We start from the raw sequence: 22,917 nt of genomic DNA, 5'->3' as shown, positions 1-22,917 counted from the left end.
AGATGATCTAAACTACTTGGCCAGGGCATTCATCCCAACGTTTACATCCGTTTAACAAAGTGGAAAGATCTCCCAGATTGAATGTTATGAGAGCCAACAGGCCTACTGTACTGTACAGAGGAACTTGCACAGGTTTAGAGGCCCGACACAGATATCCTCTGCCATTGTACTGAGAGTATTGTTCAGGGGGTTTAAGTTGCCATTATAACAAAGCAGGGGCATGGATGTATAGAGAACTGAGGAGGGTCTTAGCTGGATGGATTACATGGTGAACCTCTGGAGAGGGTTTGACTACCGCTTTGATCCCAGATCACACTTCCTACGGGATCATCCCAGCTGGCAGCTGCATTACAGACCCTTTCTCCTGACGTCGTGTCCCTACAGTGTGTCACATGAGCTGCTCTAATATCACTCAGAGCTGCGTGGTACGAGAGAGTGATTTAAGGCGACAAAGCGTTGCTTTCACATTCCCCTGGCTGAGCTGGTGTCCTCCCTGGCACCGAATGAAGAAGTCTTTGTTGAGAGAGAGACGGGTGGTGTTCTCTAAAGGTAAATTATTACCCTAACTGGTCCTTTTTTCCACTTGTTGTCTTGTAATTTAAATGTAAATCCAACAAAGATTCCCCTGTTGAGCTTTTTCAAGTAAAAGTAATGTCTGTCTCCTATTAAAGTCGACAGATAAATCCTAACGGGCGGAGACAAAAGAGTACCTGCGCAGGGAAACCTACCCTGAATGGCCCCATGTTTCCATCGTCCAGCTCCAGGATGTATCCGTCCACGGCGATGGTGGAGAGCGGTGGCTGTTTCCATGACAACGTGGCGCTGTTGTTCTGAGTGCAGCATTCCTCCAGCTGGAGCATGGGAGCAGCTGGGACTGAGGAGAAGAAAAACCAAACCAGATTACAGCCAAGTGAGATATGAAAGGATGGCCGCACGTGCACAAACACACACACAAACACACACACACACACACACACACACACACACACACAGACAGACACACAGGATATGACTCTGCAGTGCACAAAGACTTGTTCAATAATTATTATTTATAAATTAAATTATGAATTTATAAGTCAATAATCAAAGGCATCCATATCACAAATATAAACACACCAAACCTCTTTGACTTTCTGAGTAATTTACAGAATATTTTAGCAAACACCTTCAGTGTGTCAGAGATATCATACTGTATAAAGCAGGAGATCAGTCTGACTACAGAACAGCTCCTCCACAGGCTGGTAGGGATTTCCTGTCTTCAGTCGAGAAGACTTTAGCTCTCATGAGGGCTTGATCTTGCCTCTCTGAGTTTACAGAAAGTTGCCTTCTCTCCTCTAGCCCACTCTTGTCTAAGTCCCTCAGGTGTCTGTACCCATTAGCTCCTCTCTTTTTACCTTTCATCTGGACAAAGTCCAGCTGGTGGATGGTCTGCAGGAGGGGGCCGTTGTCCAGAGTGAGGTCGAAGTCGCTGGTCATCCTGGGGGTGAGGGTTCCCTTCCCCCACTGGCCCTCTGTCATGCTGACCCTCCGGATCAAGGCATCCGAGATCTGAGGACAACACATTTATTTACAATTAAAACTAACTGAAACGGAACTGGGACTCAGCTAAAAAACGTAAATTTGTCTGCCAGAAAACCCATTCTCTTGAATGCCTTTTACCAGGAAACAAGGAAATAATCAGGACATTATCAGAAAATTAAAGGAAAGGAAATGTTACTGACATAAACACCAAACTTATTGTTGTAATAACATATTAACATACTGTATTTCCCTATTTCCCCATTATTTCACCATAATGGGTAAAAGGTCTCTCCACACAGGCCACTGTCAAGCACATACATTGATATACTGTGATACTGTGTTTGCTCATCATTTCATCAGATTCAGCTCAACACAAGTTTTTTTGCCATAAAACTTTCAACTTAAACCAAAGATGTCCAATAAGTTTGATTTTAACAAGGTGAAATTGGTCAGCAAAGGCAGTGAAATCATCTCCTGACAGCAAATAAACTAACTTCAACTGCATCTATCAGTTTTGGTTGTGCTTATTTTTCACTTTGAAATTCAACTTTATCTAAAATGTATTAGGTCTGAGTCATATTCTCAGCTAGTAATTTACCGGGTTTTTAAGAGGAATTTCTCTCTTTTTAATATATGTTTTTCTTGCCCAGAGAAATGTCACTAAATCAACCACTACGAGTAACAAAATGGGTGAAAATCGCAGCTTTAAAGGACAACATTCAAATTAGGTCAGTCGCCATCAAGTTTTCTGGGAGTTTGTTCCAGATATGTGATGCACAGTCTCCATTGCCAGACCTTCCTCCACAGCGCTGCGGAGGAGGGTCTGACTAGTCCACACAGCATTCCTGGATGGAAGAAAAACGTGCTCTGGTTTATTGGCATTTCTTTAAACCAATCACAATCGTTTTGGGCAACGCTAATCGCCGAACGAAGCAACGGTGCCTCTGCAAAATAGCCTCGGGAAGGTACTTGTTTTAGTGGAACGTGTACGTTCAAAAGTTGTTTTAGTCGTTCAACAGAAAACAGCAGATTGGACAGATAGTCTAGCTAGCTGTCTGGATTTACCCTGCAGAGATCTGAGGAGCAGTTAACCATAGTCCTCAGAAATCCACCGGAGTTCAGAACGCCAACACAAAGGAAGAGGAAGGTGACGGACATCCGGCCGAAATGAGGGACATCCGGCGGAATTTCCGGCTGCAACGGAGCGATCACGGAAGTGGAACATCATGTATATAGACTATGTGATGCATAAAAACGGAATGTTGCTTCCCCGTGTTTAGTTTTGACTCTGGGCACAGTTACTGTCCCAGACCATGTGAGAGGTCTAGGTGGTTGTTAATGGAGCAGCAGATCAGAAATGTGTTTTGGCCCTAAACCATTCAGTGCTTTATAAACCAGTAGCATAAACACAATAGATAATAAACAGTACAACTTTAAAGTCAATTCATTGACAAACAGGACGCATATGATAAAGATCTGAGCACTGGATTGATGTGATCCATTCTCCTGGTCTTAGTGAGGACTCTGAATCAGCTACAGTCATGTTATCAACTTTTTAGAGAGACCTGTACAGACAGCGTTTACAGACGTCCAGCCTATTGCAGATGAACGCATGGAGAAGTTTTTCTAAATCCTGCTGGGACATAAATCCTTTAAATCTAGGCTTTTGTAATTGTCTTAATGTGGATGTTACAATTTAGCTTCATGACTAAACCAAGATTACTGGCTTGGTTTGTGGTCTGTAATGTTAGTGACTGAAGCTGAGCACTGACTTTGAATTGTTCTTCTTCAGTTTGTTCTTTTTTTGTTTCAACTGGAGAACATGTTGGCTCATTCAATCATTGATTTGTTGAATGCACTTACTCAGAGTTTGTATGAGACCACAGTTATAGTACAATATTTGATGTTTTCTATTTGTATCTGAGCTAGTAGGAGCATGTAGATGTTGAACAGAATAGGCATGAGAATTGGGGAATATACAATTTTCCTGACTTTTCTCAAATCTTTGCCCTAACCTGAATTCATGACTGATTTCACATCTCCAAAGCTTAAAAAAATCAGATTGAAATATAGCAATAGCAAGAGAAATCTTCTTTGGTTGAGCTGGTCACTACTCGTAGACATTATGCAAACAGTGATGAGGGGTCGCAAATAAACTTTTCTTCGTTTTAAGGAGTCGTGGGCCAAAAAGGTTGGGAACTGGTGCACTGGGAATCATTTAGCATTTTGCTCCAATTTATTAATGTAACTTGGAGATAGGGCTGGGCAATATATCAATGTTAAATCGATATCGATATATGAGGTTAGATATCGTCTTAAATTTTGAATATCGTAATATGACTTTCCTGTTTTAAAGACTACATTACAGTAACGTGATTTACATATTTTCTGAACTTACCAGGCTGTTCTAGCCGTTTTATTATTTGCCTTTACACATTTAAACAATTGCCAACCCTACAATATAGTCGCAATATCGACATTGAGATATTTGGTCAAGAGTATGGTGACATTTGATTTTCTCCATATCGCCCAGCCATACTTGGGGAATGGAAAAAAGAGACTTGTATTGTTTTGCAGTTTACCTGCAGGAAACCACTGGGGTCATTCTCCTTGATGACTTCCAGACAATACTCCATCAGCCCCGTGGTCTGACGCAGCTTCACCGTACAGTGGGAGATCTGATCCCGAACCACCTGGGGAATAAAAGGGGTAAAAAAAGAGAGGGATGATAGTAGAGAAAAGAAGAAAACAGCCACGAGGGAATCAAGTTTTGCATGTATAATACAAAAACAACAAGCATACAGAAGATAATCATACATTAATCACCACCCTTTTTCCTGTAATTACTCTGGAGTGCAACACGAATGAAATACACAGAAGAAGGTTTAATAAAGTGTGCGAGTGCTGTAGAGTATAAATAGGACAAAAAAGAATAGGGACGACTGGAGATGCAGAGAAATTAGAGGGGAGTAAATATGCAGAAGATGGCAGAAATGTTGTAAATGAGGGAAGAAGAGGAGACAGAGAAGGCAAATAAACATGGCAACATTGAAAGGAAGGATAGAGAATTGAAATTGAAGGAGGAGGCTGGAGAACACAGATTAAACATAGCTGTTAATGGATGAAGAGATGCTGAATGAGACGACCAGCAGGAATACCAATAATGAGATTAGCAGCAGGATTGTCAAAGTGTTTGATTGAGTAAACCTGTTCCCTCTTGAGACTCGCACACAGATTGAAGGAGTAAGAGGAGGCTGAAGGGACACTGGCGACATGATCCTGTTATTGACGTTAACGGAAGGAAAGTGACATTTTGTTTTCACACGTGAATGCTTGTCAGCATCACCGGTTACATCAGAGATCAGATGAGCCAAACATTTTTTTCTGAGCAGCTACAGAATCAAGACATGTAGCAGTTTCTAAATTATCTGTACGCAGTTATTGAATTTTTTCTCCGAAAACACATTTGACATCCGTAAAATCTGTCCTCTATCAGTTTCTATTGCTGCCCTCCCCATATTCATAATGCATCTTCCCACAACATAATCTGAATACAATGGAACAGATTTAAATAAATAAAAGAAACCCTCCTTATCGCACATACAACAAGATATTTGATTGATTTGATTGGATATTTGATAGACATGGGAGATTCCCACTCCGCCGCTGACACTACTGATGTCCACAGAGCCTCTTTGCAACAGTGTGAAATAAACGGAGGTGCTGGACCGAGGGTTGCTAGGTAACAGAAACTTCACTGTTGCTATCTGAGGGGCTCCAAGGCTGAATGGAGAGGAAAATCCTTTCTGCAGGCCGACAGAATAGAGGAAGATGATTTACTGATGACTGAAGTCACAGTGCATCAATATGCAAGTATTGTCACCCTGACATGCAACAAACTGTAAATATGTTCATACAGTTAGAGATTATTCTGTATGTAGCATTACTGTAAGGCACATAGAGTCAGGCTACTACTGTAATCATTAGGGGTGTGAATCTTCACTGGTCTCACGATTCGATTACAATTATCCTGTCAACAATAAGAATCGATATCCTGATGCATCACGATGCGTCCCGATGCATCACCTCCTCAATATTATTATATATTGCTACACATGGTTTTCATCAGCAAATTCAAGCAGTCAGATATATATGAACTCCCCTTTTTATTGTATCTGCTCTTAAAAAAGACACTTCCTGAATGTAGGGGAGTTTGAACACAGTCGACAACAGACAAAAGGCAAAAACATAAAAAGCAGCGACAGGAAAATCAACAAGTAACATCAGTAGGCAATAATCGATTATGGTCTGTCACTGCATCGATGCAGAGAATCGTCTAGGTCCGCATCGCGATGCAGCGATGCAATGATTCAATTTAACACCCCTAGTAAGAAGAGTTCAGGATTGTAGCATCATATATTATAATATATTCATTTTTCTTGGGAAACCATTTACAGCTGAGATAACCAGATCAGATTTATTTCTGGCTGCTACAGTGAAATAAAAACCTGACAAATACAGGAACATTATCCAATTCATCTAATATTTCTATAAATTGCATAATGTCCAAATCAACACACTACATCGCAGATATTAAAGGCACAGCTATATCAACATCCGGCTACGTTTCTACTGGTTGACAAATCTGTATCGTGTCATGCTGTATATATTGCTATATCACCCTTCCCTAACATTATGTGTGCAAATATTTAAATATATTGATTGTGGTCAAAATGGCAGAATCATCTTCAGGCTACCAGTGTCCCAAACACAGAATGATCAATGTTTTAACCACTCATCATCCAGTTTCCTTTTATTTTTAAATGATCTTGGCTGTGCAGCATAAGGGGGAAAAAGGGATCGAAGAGGGCGATTGTGTTTTGTTATCACTTTGCTTTCAGTTCATTTGTTAGGGCACCCCTGCATGTTTGTTGTGCTTTATTCAAACATCAGGGAACTGAAAACTTCTGTTCCCAGTTTAGTTTGTTTGGGCAGCTGAAGACAATTTGCTCAGCAGGAGGCTTCAAACAAACTGCACGGAGACTCTTGAAAATACAGATTTTAGTTCAGAACCACTAAGGACCATTTGATCTCCTCATTGTCGCGTTTCCTCGTGTGCTGCTATCTGCTGCAAACGCCAGGGAAGGTAAATTTAAGCAAAATCCCCAAACAAATCAATCATGTCCAGCTGCTTACAGAGTCTGGAATCACTTTGTTTAGACCTCCTTAACTCTGCCAAAATATCATAACTAAAAGGCTGCAAAATGAATCCTTCGGTCCATTCACACTAAGACAGCGTAAACTTTAATAAACCAAACATGAAAATGCAACTTCTCCTCCAAGGTTCCAAATAAAACAAATTGCAGGTCTGATTGCACTCTAAGATGATTAAATATTAACTGCAAACAGAATATCTTCAAGTAAATAAATATTTACAGAGCTAATCATACTCTAATTATTCCCCCTTTTACTGCTGTAATCAATCAGCCAAATGAGGACCGTGTTTAACCTCTCTTCCCATACAATGACGAGAGGAAATCTCATTCCAGCTCTGATGATTGGGTCTATTTTTCTCTGGCTGAGGGCCAAACCCTGCCTGCTGTGTCACGACTGGAACATCCACACCCCTGCAGTGGCCTGGCAGGGCTCCAGGAAGAGTTTCTCACTGCTGTCGCTGCCTGTTTAACAATCGGAGTTGCTGTCACTCCTCCTCCGTACACAGCTGGAATCACAATCTCTTAATCCATAGGGGACAATACATGTGGAGGAATTTTGCAGAGAACTTTTTTTATCATATCTTGTCCTTTTCCCTGGTCCTTCCTTTCCCCCTTCTCTCTCAGACTCGACACTCGCTGCCTACTGAACAGCTTTTCTCAGCATTGCAGTCATCTTTCCTGGAATCTGCTTTAAATCAGCATCGGATTAAGATATAAGAGCTGCCACCGGCAATACTGCTCTGCCATGCTGATCAGTGGATAATCAGTGTGAGGAAGATTCATTCACCTGGATTTAACACAAATGAAGGGATAGCAGCATTTTGAGGTGGGGGGGAAATTAAGCATCTTGAGAGAAGGGATGTGGGAGTAATGAATTAGGAGAGAGTGCAGGACAGTGGTAGAGGGCAGAGCAGGCTGTGTAAGTGGGCCACAGTTTCTGCAGCAGCAGAGATGACGGGGGAGCTCACGGGGGGGAAAACAAACTGCGTCCTCTGTCCTATCAGACATATGTGGCTGTCATGGTGATTAAACACATCGTCATACAGAGTCACAGCAGCTCGACAGCGCTGCTCAAACAATCCCAAACAACGAGAGGGCAAAATGAATATAAACTGATGCTCAGAGAGCGCTGACACACACAGGAATATGTTTCTTTGTAGTTATTATTCATGTTTGGAACAGCAGCTTTTCATTACATTTCTTCATCCAAGGACTGAGGTGAGAAATGTATTCTCTTGCCATTTGACTCACTAAAACATGTTCTCTTTTTTATAAAAGGAGATGCTAACATGACGTGACAATAGATTCTTAAACAAGGATTGTTTTTATATTTAAAACCTACAGTCACTGTTTTTTTGTGCCAGTTGGGGGCAGTGGAAACAAGCTGTAAACACAACATTGACATATTGTCAACATCTAAGATGAAATGGGGAACTTGTTAGCAAAACCTGGTGAATCTTACGCCAACATTATTCTCTTTTAGCTCCGTTTTTGGTCTCCACCTACTCCTGAGGGAAATATCTGCCTCTTTAGCTGCTAAATCTGCCGTTTGGCACTGAGCAGGTAGTGTCCAGAGGGTTTTTAGAGCATTTTCGCGACAAACAGTTGCCTGCTGCGACCGAAAACGACTCTATGAGAGCGTGTGAACCAAAGTTGTGTCGTAAAAATCAAGCCAAACAAGGCTAGATACTTAAAAAGTGGCCAATATTATCCAGTACCTCAACAGCTGCACATATTGTCCTGTGAGCGAGTCGGTAGGACATGCTGCCTCTTTCGTGAAATAAATAACCTGTTTTATGAGTTTCTGTTGTAATTATTAGGCCACTGCGGCAATTTTGGCCATGTGAGATACTGGGGCTGCAGTCTTCTAACCGCTCCATTTACAGCAGCAGCACAGGCCCGTGTACAGTCAGTCAGGACCATGGCACACAATCCATGACAGTTTGACATTATGGAAGTGCATAAAGATGATTTAATGATACTGACATGGAGTAAAAGAGGCAGAAGGAAGTGATGAGCCATCAGAAGGGAAATGGATGGAGGCAAAAGAGGTTGATAAAAGAAGAGCAGTAAGAGGCAGCGGTGGCCTAAAGGTTAGAGGACGCAAGCTGGTGATCGGGAGGTCGTCGGTTCAATCCCCAGACCGACAGGATAAAATCTGGGTGGGGAAAGTGAAAGAGCAGTGCTTGTCCCTCCCTCATTACCACCACTGAGGTGCCCTTGAGCACTCAGTTCCAGTGGAGCTGCTCAGTGGCCAGCAGTGCCCAGTACAACCACAACTGTGGTTGTACTGGGCAGCTTCCAGGTATGAATGTGTTAAGGCCGTTTTACAGTAACCGCAGCATCTTTAAACTATGACGGGGTAAAAACGGAACACAATCCTTTAACTGCCCAGGAGTTTGTGCAACAGCTGCCTGCACAAAGCACTGTCTCTTTTCTCTCTGTTTCTCCTGCATCCAAATGTGACGTCATGAGATCGCCGTGACCATTTATACCCGCGCTGGTGGTCGCGACACTAGTTGCAGTCTTCTCCTGAACAGCGGTGGCGCTAATGAGCAAAGACTATCGGCGTTGCTCTTTCTACGGACTAGAAGAAGAAGAAAAAGGTAAACAACGGCAGAACTGGCTGCAGCATTGCCGTCAACGCTTCGATTTGATTGGACGACCTACTTCGTCGGATCAAACCTTTCATTCACCATAAAAGATCTTAACCCAGTAAGTTTACAAGAGAGACTAGCAGTCACTGTGAGAGTCCTGGCATCCGGTTGGCTGCGGACCCCTTCGGCCTCCTGTTTCCGCTTTGTCGCGCGCCGGCAGGATATGACATCATTTTGACGTCACGATGGCGCGCGCCAGCTTGGATGCGTTCAGTATATAACACCTATGACAGCTCGGCGCGCGCTATAAATCGGACGCGCCGGCAGGATATAACATCATTTTGACGTCACGATGGCGCGCGCCAGCTTGGATGCGTTCAGTATATAACACCTATAATTGTGTAAATGTGATCCTGCAAAAGAGAGGCTTCCTCTCAGTGAACCTTCCCTGAATAAATAAAGGTAAAAAAAGAGAGGAGAGAAGGAAGACAAAAAGATATACAAGAGGGATTGTGATGGGAAACATGACTCAAGGGATTAAAATCCCCTCCTCCTTTGCTTCCTGTAGGTTACACGCTGCAGTGATGGTCAGAGAAAGTGACAAGTGACACGTCCACCGACACTCAACTGTTAGCGAGGATCAGGGCGCTTCCTGCTCGGCATTAATGTGTTTCTTACTCAGAGAGACGCAGGGGAAATGCAACGGAAGCATGAGCTTCACTTCTATTGATGTAAACATAACAAGACATTCAATGGCATTTAGGGGTCGCATACTGTCAGATATTGGGCTATTTTCATTATTGACTCACCTGTCATTTATTTTTGTATTCAATTTTTAATCGTTTAGTCTATGAAATGTCAGAAAAGGCTAGAGTAATATATAATAATATAAAACAAAAGAAAAGCAGTACTCACATTTTAGAAGCTGGAGCTAAAGACTGTTTTGCATTTTTTTTTAGCTCAATACTAAATGACTAAAATGAGTTAAGCTTAAACAATTAGTTGATTAATCAATTACTCAATAGATAATAATAATCAGCAACTACTTTCACTCATTTTTCAGTAGAAAAGTCCTAAAATCTCCAAATATTTTCAACTTTTTAATCTGTTTTATATAGTTGGAAATTGAATATTTTTGGGTTTGGGACTGTTGGTCAAACTCTAGGAAACTGGAATTCACATTGTTTATTATTTTATTGTCTTTTTTAGACTAAATGATTGATAGGTGATGAAAATAATTGTTAGTTGCAGCCTGAAATTGTTTTTCTGTCGATCGACAAAAAGTAGATTCTTCGACCAAGTACTGACATACTATTAGTAGAAAATACTGATGAACAATCCCCCGATACTGACTTCAGCAGCAGTCTAAAGTAGTTCATGTTCATCCTCTGTGCTGCAGATCCCACTGCAGCCATAAAAACTTTTGTTCACAGCGAGAGAATTAATCATTCGATATTTGCCTCCGATTTAAAAAAAAATTTCATATCTGTACAGTCCAAACTGTTCCCCGTGTTTGAGTGCTTGAATGAGGAGGACGCCGGGGAGCAGGGATCCCCTGGAGCAACACACTAAGTCAGATGACGAGAAGCCAACAGGGAGGTCAGCAAATCACGACAGCGGAAATAAAAATAGCCTCAGTGCAGCTGTACTCATTAAACGACCCGGGCTGGGTATCCAGAGGATGGAGCATCCGGTGGCAAAACGCAGAAGACGCAGACTGACTTTCTGATTCACTTTGTGTTTCTCTAATCATTCCTCAGAAGAATCCCTCATCAGTTAACTGCCGACTCTGTGAGCTCGGATCTCCCTGATGAAATACAGTGAGAGGGACTGACAGCAGAGACAGTGTGCCTTGGTTTGATCATATTAAATAAATTCTCCATATTAAAGCACTATACTGGTGCTTAGCTTAACATACAGACTGGAAACGGGGGAAGCAGCTAGCCTGGCTCTGTCTAAAGGAAACAAATTACCTTCTTAAACCTTGTTTGTTGAATCAATACAAAAATCAAGAGGACAAGCTTTATTTTTAAGTAGATTTCCATAATTTACTGACATAAAGTGAGAAAAACGGCTGTCTGAAAAATAGAAAACCAGTCTAAAGACTTTGGAAAAGTGCTACCATTCTAAGATCAAATGAATAATAAATAAACAGGGCTGTGCCTTCAGTATTTGTCTTTACATTTGACTGTTACACACATATAACACATAGTGGATTTAGAAGCTGATTCTGATTGTTATTAAGACTAAAAATATTTCAAATTGATTGTTTTTCTACAAAAAAATATATATTTAAGTTTAAATATAAAAAGCAATTTAGTATCAGGGCCCCCAGAAAAGGGTTTTTAGTAGTTTGCCTTGGCTATACATTGCAGAGCACCACTGTATGGATGTTTGAGTGAAACAGAGTGAAGGAGCGTTTGTTACCGCTCAGTGTGACAAACCGCCATAAAACCACCTTCCTCCTCTGCTATCTTTATGAACAAACACATAGGTCAGTCCTCCTGATGTGCAGAAAAAAAGGAACCTGACTCATGTTATGAAGGACTACTTCTCTCGCCTCCACAGCTTCAAACAAGCACAACACGTCCTGGTCACCATGGCGACCGGGCTTTGGCATCAGCGTACAGGCATAGACTGTATATAAGAGTGGACCAACAGATCCCGTTGCTCTGGACGGAGACCAGTGAAGGCCTTTAGAAGCACTTTTCCGGTGAGCGCTGAGTGTTACTGCGCAGCCTCCAACTGAGAGAAACAACGTAAATGTGACGTGAGCAACCTGTCTGAAAGTTGGAAGTCTTCTGGTAGCTGTGCCAAGAGAAATCTCAATCATTCCCAATCTTGCAGAGAAGGCGAGCGTAGGTATATGTAAGGAGATAACATGGACGCAGTCTAATTATTGCTAACTAAAATGCTAGTTAACATAAGTAATTGAACTTAAACAGCTAATGTAAGTCCAAACTGCCTGCGAGCTTCTCCTGTACTATATGGTAATTCCTCTACTATGCGACAGTAAGTCGCGTGGTTATGACACAATCGTTAGCCTATTTTTACAAAAACGTCTACTACGGAGCCATAACGTGAGGTACAAGGTAATGGAGCCTTTTATACATTGTTGTGTTTCTTTAGAAATAAACAATGGACAAATAAAGTCTTTAAACGCTTCAGATGTAAAGTTATTCGCTGTCAAAGTGACGTCAAAATGAATGGCAGTCAATGGAACGCTAACGGGGGTGATCGCTTTGTAGCATCAAAATGGCTTGGATTCGAGCTCTGAAGCGAAGCTTACCCCCTTGCGTACAGGACCAGGAAGAGAGCAGCAGGAAGCTCTGTCGGAGATGCCAAGTCAGCTGCAGCGGTATATATTTGTTTTAATTGATTGTATGTTTTTTTTATGGTTTCTCCTCATAAAAAGAGCTTCATGTGATTGCATTAGCAGGATTAATTAGGGCACTTCATTAGTTTCTTAATTGGACACGTATAAAATGCAAAGCTGGCATTTTGTTTTATGCAACACTCTGCTTTTCATCTGAGATGCTACGGTACATCTGGAAAATACACAAAGAGCTACATTACCATCAAGAGTGCACCGGGACAGAAACGTGTCTCATTCAATTATGGCTGCAGGATGACCTCCGCCAATGAGCCACATGCTAATGAAGCAGAAAGCATCCCATTGACTGGCCATGTCAGAGGGGAATCCAATTACTCCAGAAAACAAGCCATGCCTTCAGTTATCACCCCCCCCCCCCTCCTTTTACTTCAGCTGATATCTACCTCAAATGATCTATGCTACCCTGCGGGAGCAGATGACAAACACAGAACATGTGAAACTAATAGTTTCTTGCATCCCTGACTCTGTGGGAAACTCCTATGATGGAAACAGTGTCCCTGAGTGCGTGAGCAGCACAGCAAAAAAGAATATCAGATCTGTCATGGGGAAATGTGTCTTTCTGGCATTAAGATTCGGCGAAGAACACATGGAGGCACTGATCTGACAGGTGGGATCAGATCAGCGCTGAGATACATTAACATTCCTCCGTCTTGGAGGTGTAAACGTGTCCGATGCCCCACATTAAACATCCATCCATCACGTAACAGCCAATAAATCATTAATGGAACAGATTTTGCATTTCAAGAGAGCACAATGTCGCCCAAAACTAGGCCTGCAGCGCTGCAGTTTCTGAACAGGCAAGTTTAGAGCTGCAGCTGTAAACATGTTGCAGTGTGTTCCATCTATAGGCACACAAAAAAAACAACTAAGTACTAGCTGCTGTAATTTTGACATTTGTGACACTGCAGGCAATGAGTGTAACAGTTTGCAGCTTTTCTAGCTGCTGTGAGGGTGAGAGGTTTTATATTTCTAACCTGCAAAATGTACGAGTTTTGTTGACTGGAGCATAATTGGTGGGACGGGACGGTGGTGGTCTGATTCAACTTTGTCTTTGGCTCTAAATATTTCAATTTAAAACTTGGATGCGCTAAAATAATAATAAATAATTCAAATAGTTGGTTGAGAGCAGAGTTAGATGCAAAGATCAACACCACTCTCACGTCTGTTCGCCAAATATTGAGCTAGAGCCAGCAGCTAGTTAGCTTATCTTAGCATGAAGACTGCAAGCAGAGGGTATGGAAACCTGCCTACCTGTCCCTCCAAACCTCACTAATTAACAGGTTATATCTTGCTTGTTTAACTTGTACAAAATACAGTGTAAAACAACATGTTGGGGTTTTACCGGGGGTTATGAGCCAGATTGTTTCTTGTTCAAGAGCAGTAACTTCCTGGAGACTCTGGTTGACTGGTAACCTCATGGTGATAACAAGACTCCAGGAGCATATGAGCGTGGTATCGGTTTTCTCATCTAACTCTTGGCAAGTAAACAAAAAAGCAAATCCTTTTCCCCTGAATTCTTGCTTCAATGTTAAGCCCAGTTTGTAAATGTGTAGAGAGAAAAATAAAAGAGAAATTCAGTTACAAAACCTCTCAAATGAAAAAAAGGTTAACCTCAAAAATACACACAAAAGAAAAGAGACAGGTCCTCCTTGTAGAGAATTAAACGTGAATGAAATGAAAATGAGTTTTTCAATTTGTGAGTGATTTATGAGGCACTTCCATGAAATGCCTCATATCTAAATATTTCATATATGGAAGAAAGAGAGGAAAAATGAGAGTGTTCACATGTTTCTATGCACAGGCTGTGATTCTCAAACCACCTACACGTGTGAAACCTTGATTCTAAGAGCATCCAAGCGTGAAATTGGATGCTGTACAGCACAAATGTATCTCTCCCTCCTCCTCCTGTTGACTCCATCTGTCGTTTATGTCCCTCGTTCGGTGTAAAGACAAATGTCACACTTTATGTCTCTGAAATCACTGGAATTGAGTTTTCATTTTTATGCTAAATCTAAAAAATGTGCATTTGTAGGTTGTTTAGTTCTGTACTGAATCTTAAACCTGCAATGAGGACATCTTCTGAAATGCAAGAGTTGTAGAAAAAGCTTAAATAATTGACATTTGATACAAACCATTAATATTTAGATTAATTTCCGTCCTTCCAGGCAGCAATTGCTTTTAGTTCATATCAGTATGGAATTGATTTTCTTAACAAGAAGGCACCAGTTTCCACTATAACATCAACTTACAAACACTTCAAACAATGCCTGAAATACCAAATTCATCACAAATATCGGTGCATTTATTTTAGTCAAGCCTATGTTATTATTAGGGCCCGAGCGCCAACAGCGGCGAAGGCCCTATTGAAACTGAAGGAATTATTATTTTCCCGGCAAATGAATTGGCTTTTTGAGGGGCTTAACATATTCAAAAACTCACCAAATTTGGCGGTCGCATCAAGTCTGGTGAAAATTTACGTATTTTAAGGGTTTCGGGAATATGCGCGCAAAAATGGCTCGCTAGCGCCCCCTACAATGTTAAAAGAATTGAGCCCCTGCAGTGCGTTTAACGTAGACTCACGAAACTTGGTACACATATGTATCATGTCAAGATGTACAAAAAACGTAATTGAAGCCATACCCTAAGCCCAACAGGAAGTCTGCCATTTTGATTTCAAAGTTCGAAATCAGTGCGATTTTGGCCATTTCCACATGTCGTACTTTAACGAACTCCTCCTAGAAATTTCATCCGATCAACTTCAAATTTGGTCTGTGCCATCTTAAGACATTAAAGATGAAAAGTTGTTAAAAGAAAAACTTTTCGTCATAGGGCATGGCCGTGGCGGGGCGGCCATTTTGTGCGTTTCGCCGCCGAAACAGGAAGTGGGTGTAACTCGAGTGTACATTGTCCGATTGGCTCGAAACTTTTCAGGATTCATAAGAGTCCAACCCTGAGGACTAATAAAGGCCGATATTTACTTAAAGTCATAGCGCCCCCTAGTGGCAACAGGAAGTAGGCCTAAAAGTCAAGGTGTTATACTTTAACGAACTCCTCCTAGAGATTTCATCCCATGTACTTCAAACTTGGTCTCTATCATCCCAACACCTAAAAGATGAAAAGTTATTAAAAGAAAAACTTTTCGTCTGATGGTGTGGGCGTGGCATGGCGGCCATTTTGAGTGTTGAGCGATGAACAAATAAATTGTTGTAACTTGAGTGTACGTTGTCGTATCTGCCCGAAAATTCTCAAGATTGACAAGGGTCCAGGCCTGAGGACACCTACAGGCCATATTTGACTTTTGGTCATAGCGCCCCCCGCTGGCAACAGGAAATGCGCCTTATATGACAAACATCATCCGATTTACATGAAACTTAGAATGTGTGGTCTACATGTGATAATGAGCCGGCCCCTATAATATAACCACGCCCACTTACTCAGGCCACGCCCCTTTTCATAACATTTGTACCGTTTAAGGAAGAGTCTTGTGTGAGGTGTCATTGAACTCAGCAGAGAGTTCCTTCTTCATTGGTGATCGTTTGGCCCGCCCCCTATGCTTAAGCCACGCCCCCTTTCATAACATTTGAACCATTTAAGGTAGGGTCTTGTGTGAGGTGTCATTGAACTCAGCAGAGAGTTGCTTCTTCATTGGTGATGTTTGGCCCGCCCCCTATGCTTAAGCCACACCCCCTTTCATAACATTTGAACGATTTAAGGTTGACCATTGTGTGAGGTATCAATGAAATCAGCAGAGAGTTCCTTCTTCATTGGTGATGGTTTGGCCCGCCCCCCTATGCTTAAGCCACGCCCCCTTTCATAACATTTGAACGATTTAAGGTTGACCATTGTGTGAGGTATCAGTGAACTCAGCAGAGAGTTGCTTCTTCATTGGTGATGGTTAGGCCCGCCCCCTATGGTTAAGATACGCCCCCTTTCATAACATTTGAATGATTTAAGGTTGACCATTGTGTGAGGTATCAATGAACTCAGCAGAGAGTTCCTTCTTCATTGGTGATGTTTTGCCCCGCCCCCTATGCTTAAGCCACGCCCCCTTTCATAACATTTGAACCGATTAAGGTAGACCCTTGTGTGAGGTATCATTGAACTCAGCAGAGACTTCCTTTTTAATTGGTGATGGTTGACCCGGCCCCTATAATTTAGCCACGCCCCTTTTTATAACTGGTGACCCATTTAAGGAAGAGTCTTGTGTGAGGTGTCATTGAACTCAGCAGAGAGTTGCTTCTTCATTGGTGATGGTTTGGCCCGCCCCCTATGCTTAAGCCACGCCCCCTTTCATAACATTTGAACCATCTAAGGTAGAGTCTTGTGTGAGGTATCATTGAACGCAGCAGGGAGTTCCCTTTTCATTGGTGACGATTTGCGGTGTCTGAGTGCCGCGCAAATGCACGGTCGCAAGGAGCGGCGACCGCCGGTGACCCCGACGCGCGCAGAGGAGCGAGGGCCCGTCCATCGTTGCTTGCAGCTTTAATTGCAGACTGTTTTTCCACTTCCCAAACAGGAAGCGTTTAATGCAAAAACAGCCATATTCACATTACATTTCTGCTTATTTTTTTTTTTTCTTGATTATATTTTCCAACAAAATGCTGTTTCTTGTGAATGTACACACCATCTCATAGATTTTTTTGAAAAGCTTGATATCCATCTGACACATTGAGATGTATATTTCTTTTGTCCGGTCATGCTCACTCACCTTCAGTTTGTGTTCGTGCTCTTTGTTCACTCGAGACAGCAGCTGGGCCTTGCGTCGGTTCAAGGCGTCGATGAGGGCGTCGCACTGCGCCACCAAACAGGCCTCAAACTCCACTCCGTTCTCCTGCAAGACAATAGGCAGAGGCTGAAAAGAATAACGCATCAAAACTGAAAATATATAGAAGCTTTTAATTCAAAAATACACAGTCTACTAAACCAAAAGCAGAGGAGATACTAATGAGTGATGTAGAATCACTTAGGCAGTCATTGACACCAATTTAACAGCATGATTAACACTGAAAATGTACAGAGATAAGATTTAAACTCGTGATGTTTCCTTTGAGAAGAGTTTATTTAAAAATGCATCTTCATTCACACGTCTCCTCTAGTAGTTAGCTATCATATGAGGTGGGTGGATAAAATCATCATGAAGCGTCAGCAATTATGCCTCGTAGAGTTTGCTTTCACAATTTCCACGCCTCCTCTCCTATCCTGCATCTCTCATCTTGATGGGTCTCGGTGGAGCGTCATCTGTGACGATAATCAACGATGGCTTTTGATCCCACCTTCCTCCCCTAATCGGCCTCTTAAGCTGACCACAGCTTTGTCTCCACACACAGCGGAAGGTTGTCGAGCGTTTTAATCTATTCCTGGTCAATATATTGTACTTAGACTAAGTACTGTACATGTAATACCACTGAATGTAAACACATGGACATTTCCACTCAAATCAATATCCTCGCTCAAACATTTAAAAGAACTGAAACCTGCAGCAGAGAAATGCTCCGCTGTTACTATGGCGAAGCATCCGTTTCATTAATTGTAGCTGCCTTTATGATGCCACTCTTCTTTGCATCCTGACATACTGTGTCCACATTTACATCATAAATAATCTTTAGTATAGAGCTGCAAAGATTAATCGATTAGTTGTCAACTATTAAATGAATCGCCAACTATTGTGACGGTTTGAGTCCTTTTTTATGAAAGCTTCTTCAATGTGAATATTTTCTGGTTAATTCGCTCCTCTATGACAATAAACTGAATATCTTTGAGTTGTGAACAAAACAAGCCATTGAAAACACTGACTGACATTTTTCACCATTTATTTTAACATTGTATAGACCAAACAACTAATTGATTAATGGATAAAAAATAATCGACAGATTAATTGACTATGAAAATAATTGTTAGTTGCAGCCCTATTTTAGTACCACTTTAGAGTTTATAACGCTACATGCAAAAACAACCACGATTAAATTGATCTGTTGAAAATGCAAAATAAAGTAGAGAACTTTGAACTGAAATCGATGGTAAAGTCAGATTTTAACCTAACAGCTTCACTTTAAGTGTTGCTTTAAGTCAGTGGTTCCCAACCTTTTTTCCTTTGCGCCCCCCCCCACTTATGTCTAAGAAAAGCTGAGCCCCCCCCTCCGAAACCGAAGTTGAGGTAACTTTCCCTTCCTTTTTTTTTGATACAGAGGAGTTATCAGCACTTAGTGATAGTGATAGTGATGCCGTGGCGGCAGGAAAAAACGAGGATGATAGCAGCTAGCAGCTGACTTGATGACAGCAAGGGTCCCAGGTTAAGAGGTCCCGGAGGTTTGGCCTACTAAGTAGCCTGCCTACAAGTTTAAGCGAGAACAAAAATATATAGTTTTTATACAGAATTTTGTATACATTATATATTCTAGTGTATTATCATAATTTCTTTAACATGTGCAAATATTTTTTTTTTTACCTCAACCTCAAACCAGATAAAGACTTGCGCCCCCCCTGTGATCTTTGCCGCACCCCTTAGGGGTCCCCGGACCCCAGGTTGGGAACCACTGCTTTAAGTGATGTCCTAAATAGTGTTATTTTCATATGCAGCACTACGGCTGGACAATGACTCCAAGCCAAGGATAACAAAATGTGAAACAGTGAAATAATAGGTTAAGAATTTTTGTTTCTGTCAATTACTGCAGTGACGTGCGGTGGAGGACAGGGATCACAGAGGGGGATGACAGACGGGAAACAAACTGCCAAGACAAATCAGCGTATTGCTACTGGGATGGAGGAGGCAGTGTGTAAAGCAGCAGCAGTTGCCTGCATGTGAATGTGTGTATTTAAGTACCTGGATGTGCTGCACCATGTTTCTCAGCTGAACCAGGAACTCCTTGGCCTCAGTGGCTCGGTCTGACAGGCCGTTGAGAGCCTGAGACAGCTGACCCTGTGGAGAGCACAGAGAGAGGACATTAGAGATGCAGCAGCAGCACTGCAGTTATATGGCTTTGTACTGCATTCAAATAACAACAAATCATCACTCCATTGTATATAAATAGGTGCTGAATATTCAGGACCAAAAATATTAAAGATCTTCAGTAGGACAAGACTCCAATTCGAGGATTCACTCATGCATGGATGTTTTGGGAATTCGCCCCTCTATAGGGTGCAAACTGGCAGCAATGTTACACTCTATGTGACAGCCAACAGGAAGTGCCATTCTCCATACTAGAGATATTAACAGACAAACAAACAAAGTATGACATCTGTGATCACTATACAGTATCTGAACCACACAGGACTTACTTTTTTAGGACATAATATAACTCCATGATATTTATTCAAATTATGTTATTAGGGATAGCAAGAAATGAGAATAAAGGCTGAAATGCATCGAAAAATCTCCCTTTTCATCTTTCTCTTTTCTTGTACAACTGCAACATTTTGTAATCACATATTGCACTCAGGGGCATATACTAATATTTAACCAAATAAAAAATGTAATTCTATTTTGGGGGGAAATTAAAGCTATAGTGCGTAGTTTCTGTCACCCCCATGAGGAATTCTAAGTAATGACAACAACACTGTCAGCGCGTCCACATGATACAAGCCTTACGTGATCGCGCACGTGCCCCCACCCCCTGATTTTCTGCTTTTCTGTGATAATAAACTGAATAACTCTGGAAATTGGGCTGTTTATTGGACCAGTTTAGGAAATTAATCTTAATTAAGCCAAATAATCAGCAAATGAATCAATTATGATGATAATCGTTGCAGTGCTGGTAATCGGTAGTTGCAGCCCTGGTAACATGATTTATCTCTCAACTCTCTTATCCCACATCATCATGTTCTTTAAACCATGTTGGAAAACTATATTTAATGGGACCTTTAAGACTGACAGGAAAGACACATGGAGACAGCCCAGCATGCTAATCCAAGCATCTAAAGTTATTTTAGATGCAGATTCCCAGGTCAGTATGGCCTGTTCAAGTATTAGGCATATAAACAACCTATACACAGTCATCATGCTGTGAAAATCTCCTAATTTTAAGTTTGTCAGTGTTTAAGTTTTTGATTAACTCAAAATGGTCACTTCACAAACAAAGCTGCTTTTCATCGCTGCTGAGGAACTGACATTTTGAAGAGTCAAAGTTTTCACCCCTGAGACAAAATGAACGGTCAGCCTTGTTCTCACACACAAAATGACATTTACAACTAAAACTAAGATGATTAATGTACAAATAAAGCACTTGACTGTTGCACTGTTTTATAACTGGATTATAGTCGCTGGTCATGTGGAGAAGAGCTCTGTGCACGTGACGGGAAATACCATAGCTTTGGATGTGTGCGATGACAAACAAATGCTCCTGTTTGGATAGCGCGGAAAAGAGACATTCAAAAGAGAGATTCATGTATGTGAAGCGAGGTTTGTGTGAACATGGAGGTGACGGAGCGAGAGGCCTGACCCTGTGGGAACCTCTCTTGGTTGAGTGAACAACCGTCAAGTTGGGGAGCATATTGTCTTTGTTGAGGAAAAAAAAAAAGGTATTGGGTGTATCGAGCTAAAAGAAAAAAAAAAAAATCACTTCAATCTAGGAAGAGAGCAATAAAACCTGGAACTAGCTGATACAGTGAAAACCCCTGTGAAAACAACTCTGTGTCAACACAGCTCCTGGCATCTGACGTTAGCTGGTCAAATGTGAATCTGTCTGCGGGGGCCAACAGATGACCTTTGACCCCAGCGTTTGGGAAACCATGACAGCTGCCGCTAACATGAGTCTCCTGCACCAAGGGACAGTCTGAGCCAGTAACAGCTGAGACTCAAATGTAAACTTTCCTGTAAGAAACTTCCTCTTTGTTAACTCGGGACTCTTATTTCAAAGTCTCAAGAGACCTGCATGTATGAAAACATATGAACTGTATGTTTTTTCCCATGTTAGCTTGTTTGTTTGTCACAAGGACATCTCAAAATGCTATGCACAGACGTTTGAGGACAAGTAAGCTTTTGGATGGAAGCTCATTCCCAAATGTTTTCAATTATACATTACCAACATTTTTGTTGATTAAATCAATTCAGCTCTAAAGGCAGTTACACACCAACCAGACGGCCGACCGTTGGCAGAAAATGCAGTTGGACTGATCAGTCTCCCTGAGTTGGTCAAAAAAGTGCCTCGGAACACACCAAAGCGACGAGACGTAATACGTCTCCATAACAGCAGGCAGCGCTAATCTGTATTGTCGCCCAAAAAATTAAAACCGGCAGCTGATTGGACGAACGCGTCACATGGATCTGGCTGCTGTTTCCGGATTTTGGATTTTTCGAACGGCCATTACTGGCGACTCATTCAGAATACAATCTCATATTACACTAAAACAGTTCACCGAAACGTGTTTCTGAAAACATTTTAAGCAAGAAATAGGCCATGCAGTTGCTGAATCTGTCTTCATTTCAGATCGACAAAGGTCAGTTTAAAAGATTTTCGTCAGATTTTGAGAGGCTTAGTCACGCTCATCCCGCTTGCCATTTCCGGGTGAGTTGGCGTAAATGAAGGCCGACAGCTCCTCCAACGGTCGACGGCACGGAACACACCGAACAGACTCGAGTCACTGACCTCGCCAGACTGTCCAATGGCCGATTATCGGCCCGGTGTGTAACTGCTTTAAGGGAACTTATTCCAAATCAGAGTGTAGTTAGAATCAATTATTCTAACTTTAAAGGCATGTTTTGATGAGTGAAGTTAGAGAATGTTTAGCTTTGATGGGGGTTTACACTCTCCTTCTGCTTTTAAATTATCATTAAGTAAAATTTGACATTTTGGAAAAAATATCTTCTCATGTAGCAATAACTCTCAGCAAGAAAGCAAATAAGAGTATTTCCCAAAATGTCACACTAGTCTTTTAAGGTATTTCTATTTTACCTGAGAGAATAAAAAATGTGAATGGAGGACATTTCTTGGATTGGAAGGGAAGAAACAAGTAGATCAAATCCAAAATAGTAAAAAAAAAAAAAAAAAAAAAGCAGACAATTCACATCCTTCCCTCCTGATGCATTAGGTGACTCCGGGTGAGCCTAAATTTCTGAGATGAGCGTATTTCTGAGTCTCTGAATTCATGCTACATTTTATCTTTTTGAGATCCTGCCAATCATACTCAAGTCATCCAAAACGTTCCCTCAGACTCTGGTGGTTTCATTGCAGATAAGTAAGGTCACTCACACCTG

The 22,917-nt window shown here is 41.6% G+C and overlaps 1 protein-coding gene across 5 annotated transcripts in view; it reads right to left on the bottom strand.

Annotated features, from left to right (window-relative positions):
- Positions 1-22,917, bottom strand: part of trim9 (tripartite motif containing 9) — a 49,508-nt gene that overhangs the window by 10,963 nt on the left and 15,628 nt on the right. For all 5 annotated transcript variants that reach the window (XR_004106809.2, XR_004106810.1, XM_031309860.2 and 2 more), the window contains exons 2-6: positions 19,549-19,644; positions 17,437-17,559; positions 4,104-4,214; positions 1,395-1,548; positions 729-874 (exon numbers count right to left, since the gene is read on the bottom strand). Coding sequence is in view for 3 of the 5 variants with exons in the window: in XM_031309860.2 (XP_031165720.1) it covers positions 729-874; positions 1,395-1,548; positions 4,104-4,214; positions 17,437-17,559; positions 19,549-19,644 (630 nt within the window). In the remaining 2 variants the exon portion in view is untranslated. The remainder of the gene's footprint in view (positions 1-728; positions 875-1,394; positions 1,549-4,103; positions 4,215-17,436; positions 17,560-19,548; positions 19,645-22,917) is intronic.

The sequence above is a fragment of the Sander lucioperca genome, chromosome 18 (assembly GCF_008315115.2).
Source record: "Sander lucioperca isolate FBNREF2018 chromosome 18, SLUC_FBN_1.2, whole genome shotgun sequence".
In the NCBI taxonomy this organism is placed as follows: domain Eukaryota; kingdom Metazoa; phylum Chordata; class Actinopteri; order Perciformes; family Percidae; genus Sander; species Sander lucioperca.
This window is presented reverse-complemented; position numbering and strand designations above follow the sequence as displayed.